The sequence below is a fragment of the Mus caroli genome, chromosome 4 (genome assembly GCF_900094665.2).
Source record: "Mus caroli chromosome 4, CAROLI_EIJ_v1.1, whole genome shotgun sequence".
Lineage (NCBI taxonomy): Eukaryota > Metazoa > Chordata > Mammalia > Rodentia > Muridae > Mus > Mus caroli.
Window position 1 is genome coordinate 119,524,744 of NC_034573.1, and position 8,324 is coordinate 119,533,067.

Consider the following 8,324-nt stretch of genomic DNA (forward strand, 5'->3'; position numbering starts at 1 on the left):
TTAAAAAGAAAAGAAAAATGCCCATCATGCACTGCTACAGGCAGCTTGGCACTTCACACAAGAGGATTTTTCACCCCCGAGCAGTTTAGGTGGCTCTTAGGGAAAGAATGAGGTCCCTGGGAATTAAGAGTGACGTTTTACATAGGGCCAACCAATTCCACTGTTTTCAGTCTTGTGGGAGGGAGTTCAGAACCAGTCTATCACACCAGCTCCTCCCCAGGCCAGCTCAATTGTTACTGCATCTCTAGGATTGGAAGGGTAACCCTCCCGGGCACCCAGGCTTTGCTGAATTGTGGCATCTGAACACAGGTGAAGTCAATGTCTGAGCACAGAGATTTTAAGGCCACCTAGGGGCTCTACAGAAGACGGAATCCAGGATGGCTGGCACTTGAAGTACCTATCTGTGTCAGTTGGGTTTTTCTAACAACTGTAATTTTTTGATAGGACTGGATAAAACTGCTTTCAACAACTTCCAGGGGGTGAAAAAGCTTTGGTTCTTTTTAAACTAAAACTTAACAACTTATAAACTTTTTTCTGGTAACCTTAAAATAAAATCCCCACCACCACTTTTAAAAATGTCTCCAAATTTTTAACAAGCCCATTAACTTTAGAATTAATTTAAGTTTATGTGAAAGAGAAAACTATTTTATTGTCCACCCCCAAAAATGACAATTCATCACATTTACTTTGATTAAAAAAGGACTAAACTTTATTGACAAACTGCTGCAGACATTTTGACATAAGTTTAAGCTACCTATTTAGGCAGACTTACACATGTAGCATTTAATCTTCCAAAAACAAAATGGGAGGACGGTACAAATCCATTCGGACTTTAACTTATGTACAAAGTGGATTTTGATTCTTTCTCNNTCAGNTGCAGTGTCCCTTTTTATATCATGCTAGTGTTGAGACATACTTAACTGCCTTCTACCTTGGGAACAGCTCAAAACTGACAATGGTCAATTTATTGAACATCATCAGCTTTTGGCCCCAGTGTCCAAGTGAGNTTTTCATGGAGTGCAGAATCTCAGATGGACAAAATACTCTTGACATTTTAAATACTGAAAATTTGATTTTTAGTACTATTATTGAAAAGATTGTGGCTAAAAAGAACTCTTCAGATTCCATTTAGGTGGCTAGCTTCTCTCCCCATCAATCTTATTCAGACCCCACCCCTCCCCCACTAAGTATCTCTCAACACTGTATGCCTGGGGCTAGATTTCAAAACCCACAGAATGAAAAAGTCACTTTTACAAACCTAATTTTGTTGTTGTTTTAAGTCAATTAACGTTAAAAATTGCATCAACTATTTAATTCATGAGGAGCTTTCATATTAAAATTTAACCTTAAGATTCAACAGCCATGTGCTTTTAAAGGAACTGTTTTAGAGACGTCTGAGCTCACTTTTACATGGTGGCACTACTGCCGTTGTTAACATTGTGGTTTTACATCTTAAGCAGCCCTGAATTTTGAAATGTAGCCTAGTTTGGGATTCTGCAACTATGACTTTACGGGGTGCCTCAAATCAAAACTAAGAAAAAGTTAACAAGCCTTCAGAACCTTTAAGCAAGCAATGCCACTTTTGAAACTAACATGTTTGTGGTTTTTTTTTTAAACTCAACTTTTTTTTATTATAAAAGGTACACTGTTTATATTTAAACAACAAAGAAAAAAAAGCATCTACACACTTAAAAAATTAATTCGATATTCCTAAATCTATTTTAACTCATTTTAAAATACTACATACAGAAGCCAGAATGCAGAGTTAAGAATGGAGGAAGTGGGGAAAGAAAGGGACCACGAAGAAAAACACTTAGACAATTACTTGTCTGTTGTGGGTAAAGCAACAGGAATCCTGGGATACAAGAAATCAGTAACAACTTTGCTCATAACTGATATTTTCCCCTCCTGTTTGTTTTTAATAACGTCCATATGGATGCTCTCTGTATGCTCCCTTCACTGGCCTAGCTGGAGGAGCCTTCAGTGATGGCCTGGTCCCATTCCAGTCATCTTGTCCTGTGGGAAAAAAAGCAAAACAGTTTACAGTACGTGTTACTGCTAACACTGTCTCTCCTAGAACCACATCACACCCCAAGAGTGCCTTGCTGTCCTCTTCACTTGGCCTCCTTGATCAACAGGGTAACCTCCCACCCTGTGAGTCCATTCCTGTACACTCCCCTGAGAAACAGCATTCTCCATAAGCAACATGATTCGCATGCAGTCCCAAAACCTGGAAAAATACAACACACTGCGCTCGAACGAAGCAGTAAAGGAGTCACTGAGCCTGCAATCAATGGCTATTCCTGGTCCCAAAGTCATCATCAGTCAGCTTCAGGTAGGGTGACAAAATATGTTTGAGTTTTCACTCAGCCAATAGCCACTTTCACTACAAGAACCCAGATTCCAGTTGTGTGCCTCCATGCTGGATTTCATGTTCTTTTTTTTTTTTTTTTTGGTTTCTCTGTATAGCCCTGGCTGTCCTGGATCTCACTTTGTAGACCAGGCTGGCCTGGAACTCAGAAATCCGCCTGCCTCTGCCTCCCAAGTGCTGGGATTAAAGGCGTGCGCCACCACCGCCCGGCTGGATTTCATGTTCTTTAGTTCAGTCTTTTCCCCAGCAAAATAGAAATGCAGTTTTGCCAAATACATACAAAAACTCTTATAGTGTGCCTCACTGATGGAGGGAAACACTGAACTTCAAAAACAGTGACACAAGGGTGGAGCACCACAATGTTGCCATGGCAATAGTGCAGTTCTATTCAGCTAAAACTGGTAAAGATTATTTGGAGGAGGGTGTGGTGTCAGGAGGTGACTGGCTATATTACCCATGAGTTAAGCTTACTTTCTTATGAGAGGACAACCGGATTCCTTTTCTTTTTCTTTCTTTCTTTTTTTTAAAGATTTATTTATTATTATATCTAAGCACACTATAGCTGTCTTCAGACACATCAGAAGAGAGCGTCAGATCTCATTAGGGATGGTTGTGAGCCATCATGTGGTTGGGCTTTGAACTCAGGATCTTCAGAAGAGCAGTCTTAACCGCTAAGAACTCTTAACCACTGAGCCATCTCTCCAGCCCTTGGACTCCTTTTCTTAACTCCCTCTGTAAAGCATCTTAAGAAGAACTGTTAGCAGCTAAGCCCCTTGGTAGGGAACTCAAGGGTACAGAGGACTTCTGCTTAAGAAGATTGCTCTTTCCCAGCACTCAGGAGGCAAAAACAGGCAGATTTCTGAGTTCGAGGACAGCCTGGTCTACAAAGTGAGTTCCAGGACAGCCAGGGCTACACAGAGAAACCCTGACTCGAAAAATCAAAAAGAAGAAGATGAGGAAGAGGAACAACAACAAAGCAAAACAAAAAAGACTATTCTTGAGGCTGGAGAGATGGCTCAGCAATTAAGAGCACTGAGGTCTTAAGTTCAATTCCCAGCAACCGCATGGTGGCTCACAACCATCTGTAATGGGATCTGATGCCATCTTCTGCTGTGTTTGAAGACAGCTACAATGTACTCATAAACATAAATGTCTTTAAAAAAAAAAAGACTTCTTTACATATTCTGGATATTAACTCTTATCAATAAAGAAGACTGTTCTTTCTGCATTACAGTGCTACATAACATTGCTCTCAGACACCCACTAACACAAAGCAATATTTGGTTCTAAGGATATTTGAGCAATGTGTTTTCAAGCAAACTTCAGAGTAGGTTACCCTTCCAAGCCTAACTGCTTTATGGGATTAGTAACTGAGCTAAGGACAGAGGATATAGCTGCGATAATAGAGAACTTGTCTACTAGACAAGTCCTGAGTTCCATCTTTTAGTTACCATATAAAACCAGACATGGTAGCCAATGCTGCAATGCCAGAATCAGAAAAACCAAGGTCACCATCAGCTCCATAATGCAGACCATCCTCATATCAGACAAAATAAACGTGAAGTGTTTCCTAACTAGGAGCGAGCTTGGTGCTACTGTTCACGTGATTTAGCCACTGTCTTAGTCAGGGTTTCTATCCCTGCACAAACATCATGACCAAGAAGCAAGTTGGTGAGGAAAGGGTTTATTCAGCTTACACTTCCCACATTGCTGTTCATCACCAAAGGAAGTCAGGACTGGAACTCAAGCAGGTCAGGAAGCAGGAGCTGATGCAGCGACCACAGAGGAATATTTCTTACTGGCTTGCTCAGCTTGCTCTCTTCTAGAACCCAAGACTACCAGCCCAGAGATGGCACCAACCAAAAGCACCCCCCCACCCCATCACTAATTGAGAAAATGCCTTACAGCTGGATCTCATGGAGGCACTTCCCCAAAGTTCCTTTCTCTGTGGTAATACCAGCCTGTGTCAATTGACACAAAACCAGCCAGTACAGCCCCAGTCCTGAAAACCTGATTTGATTCAACAGGTACTATTTTCCCTACTTGTCGCTTCTACTAAGTTGCTTTCAGCTGGCATTTTCTTTGCAATAGTATTATTTTCAGAGAGTTCCAATTTTTTTCTTTTTAATGAGGAAAGGGGAAAGAGAATAGAGCATAAAAAAAAAGTTCTTAATATCTATCAACATTGGGCTGGAGAGATGGCTCAGTGGTTAAGAGCACTAACTGCTCTTCCAGAGGTTCTGAGTTCCAATCCCAGCAACCAAATGGTGGCTCACAACCACCTGTAATGAGATCTGACTCCCTCTTCTGGTGTGTCTGAAGACATAGTGTATTTATATATAATAAGTAAATAAATCTTTAAAAAAAAAATCTACCAACATGGCCAAGGTATTAGTAGCAAAAGGCCCACAACCAGCTGAGTTAGGCATGCATTACCTAATAGAAACCAGTCAGTGGGACATGGGAAGTACACCATTGTGGCACTGCAAGACCTAATGTCCAGGACACACAAACCATAGGATTTGAGAGCAGAACCCCAGAGTGACATCGACCACCTCAGCAGTCTTCTAATGGCATCTCCTTAGAGAAGTGACTACCTGACTCCCAAGAATCCATCAGTCAGTATTTTTCCAGACACTTAACTGCACATTTACCCCACACAAACATGAAAACATACCGTAGGCTTCGTAAGAATCTTGGAGCTCCCCATGTCCATAATCATAATACTCTGACTCCCTGAAAATACAAACACACAATAGTGAAGGCTTTTTTGTTACCATTCTCTCAATAGTCCACAGTCTAGTGTCTATAAAATAGGGAGAAATATATATTCTGCTCCATTCCTAACCCCAATAGTTAAAATATGTATAAACCATGTATTTACCAAAAGGGGGGAAAAAACAAAAACCAAGTATCATACAATTTAATGTGGAAAAATAACAACCTAAATTGTGATTCTTAAAATATGATCATGTATGTAAAATTCATATAGCTCATCAGAGGAGAAGAGGAAAAGGCCCTGTTTTGTCCCTATTACAAATGTCTGAGATTCTTTTCCAAGCAATCATAGGCAAGACATATATATACACAAAATCAAAGCTGTATTTTAAGACAAAACAAAACAAAACAAAAAAAAAAACAAAACCTAGCTTAAGCTTCTACCTGGTCCTTAAAATCATAGGTATCTCCCGTGTGGGTGAGGGGAGGGGAGGGGAGGGGAGGTGATCTGATTTGTCAGGAGATAAAGCCTCCTGCATGCCAAGATGTTCTTGAACTCTTGATCCCATGCTAAGATTAAATGCAGGACTTCATGCATGCTGGGACAGCATCTACCAACTGTCCCACATCCTTCTAGACCTGAGTGACATTTNTTTTTTTTTTTTTTTGGGTTTTTCGAGACAGGGTTTCTCTGTGTAGCCCTGGCTCTCCTGGCACTCACTTTGTAGACCAGGCTGGCCTCGAACTCAGAAATCCGCCTGCCTCTGCCTCCCGAGTGCTGGGATTAAAGGTGTGCGCCACCACGCCCGGCTCTGAGTGACATTTCTTAATAAAAATGATTTAATGGTATTTTTCTGTTTCTATGTAGCTCGGGAACTGTTCATCAACAAGCTTCAAAGCCTCAATTAACATAAAATCCAGTTATCCAAATTCCCAGACCCACAAATATGTCCGCAAGTCATCAAAAGCATAGGGAATACCTTTAAAAAGTTAAGTTACACTATTCCTTAGGTTAGAGTTTACCCAAATCTTTATTCTCTCCAACTCCATGCACCACCCATTTGGGACACTATACAGACATGACTTCTTGCCTGACTCACCCTTGACTCTGGCTGTAATAGCCTTCATAGCCTTCGTAACTCTGTTCTGCGTATGTATCATCATATCCCTGGAACAATAAAGTAGAAGGTCAGAAAAGCATAAACAGAGAATCACAAACCACAGGGGATCTTGGGCTTCTGCATGAACAGGCTACAAAACAGTCTCAAGAATACTAAGACCCCTGCAGAAATGAAGACAAAACTCAAAAGGTTTTACTATTACAATCTTAGTAAACTTCTCTATGTTGAACCACAACTTTCTTTTTTATTTTTTGGTTTTTCAAGACAGGGTTTCTCTGTATAGCCCTGGCTGTCCTCGAACTCAGAAAATCGCCTGCCTCTGCCTCCCAGGTGCTGGGATTAAAGACGTGTGCCACCACGCCCAGCAAACCACAACTTTCTTATTTAGCTTATTTAGACATAGTAATAATGCCTAAAATAGTACAAAAATCATCTCATAGTTCAAAAATCAACTGACTAAGAATGCAGATTCCAAATCTTAAAGTCGTGTTTTGTATTTACATGCAAGGGTAAGACTCTTATCACTCAACTTTCTCTGGCAACCTAGGTATGGAAGAAAAGGTACATTGTTCAAACAATTCTTACATAATCTTCGTATGTTTCTGGTGCAGGTGTGGGCGGCAAAGGTATTCTCTGAATCCCAGCTGTCCGAGCTCTTGGTGTTGGAGCACCCCTCACAGTAGGTGGGGGTGGCACTCCTCGAGTCACAGTGGCACCTCTGGTGATGGAGCCTCTCACTGGGGTTCCACGAACCAAAGCTCCTCTAGGTGGTCCAACACCACGTCCTCTATAAAAAGAAAATTTACATTAATTTGAGAATTTAATAATTATTCCACATTCATACTAAGGATTGTTCATAAATTCTGGAGGTAGAATGATTTTACATTTTACAATTTATTTACTTACTCATTTGAGACAAAGCCTCCTATGTAGCTCTGGAACTCATACAAATAAATCCACCTGCCACTGCCTCTACTAGGTATTAAAATTAATGGTATGTGCTACCAAATCCAGTTAACCTTAAGTTCTTCCCACCACCCCCAAGACAGGGTTTCTGTGTGGAACGCACTCTGCAGACCAAGCTGGCCACAAACTCAGAGATCCTCCTGTTTTTGCCTCCTGAGTACTGGGATTGAAGGCGTGTGCCAGTATATATGCACACTCGAGTATTTGTTTTTACAACTTTTATTCTACGTATATGGATATTTTGCATGCAGACATGTCTATGTAACACTCTGTGCCCACAAAGGCCAGAAGAAGGTGTCAACTAGAGTGTTGGGTCCTCTTGAGTTAGAGATGTCTGTGAGCCACCATGCGGTTGCTGGGAATTGAACTGAGATCCTCTGAAAGAGCAGTCAGTGCTCTTAACCACTGAGCCATCTCTCCAGCCCCTAATTTTAATTCCTTAAAGGACGGCTCTGTAGCCACACTTGGTAAGTCAGCTTGCATCTCTTGCTTGTCCTCTTTTACTTTCCTTTCCGTTTTTGACAAGGTTTCACATAATCCAGTCTGGTCTTGAACCCAGTATGAACCAAGGATGACCTTGTACTTCTGCCTTCACTTCCTAGGTGCTGGGATTATAATTGTGTCACCATACGCTGGCGTTTGCATAGTGCTAAGATCATGCATGCTAGGCTAACACTCTACTAACTGTGGCACATCTCGAACTCTAAAACAGACTTCAAAGTACATAATTATATATATATTTTTTTATATGAACCTAAACTAGAAGATTCTCTGGGCTGTGATCACAGCACCTCAGACAGGTCTAAACTTTCTGAATATTACATAAATATTAACCACAATGAATTTTAATTCTGAAAGCATATTCTATAGTCAAGCTTGATGGTTTCAATCATAGCACTTGGGAGACAGAAGCCAAGTGGATCTCTTTTGAGTTTCAGATGGGCTTCATCTATGTAGCAGGACTACATAGTGATTAATATATATTTTGTTTTTTTTGAGACAGGGGTGATTAATATTCTTTTTTTATTTTTTAAGATTTATTTATTATATGTAAGTACACTGTAGCTGTCTTCAGATGTACCAGAAGAGGGCATCAGATCCCATTAAAGATGGTTGTGAGCCACCATGTAGTTACTGGGATTTGAACT

General features: G+C 40.7%; 1 protein-coding gene across 1 annotated transcript in view; it reads right to left on the minus strand.

Annotated features, from left to right (window-relative positions):
* Positions 1 to 686: 686 nt before the first annotated feature.
* Khdrbs1 (KH RNA binding domain containing, signal transduction associated 1) overlaps positions 687 to 8,324 on the minus strand; it is a 27,528-nt gene continuing 19,890 nt past the window's right edge. Inside the window, exons 6-9 of the mRNA XM_021160678.2 lie at positions 6,796 to 6,997; positions 6,190 to 6,257; positions 5,049 to 5,107; positions 687 to 2,016 (exon numbers count right to left, since the gene is read on the minus strand). Coding sequence (XP_021016337.1) covers positions 1,919 to 2,016; positions 5,049 to 5,107; positions 6,190 to 6,257; positions 6,796 to 6,997 — 427 coding nt within the window. The 3' untranslated portion in view covers positions 687 to 1,918. The remainder of the gene's footprint in view (positions 2,017 to 5,048; positions 5,108 to 6,189; positions 6,258 to 6,795; positions 6,998 to 8,324) is intronic.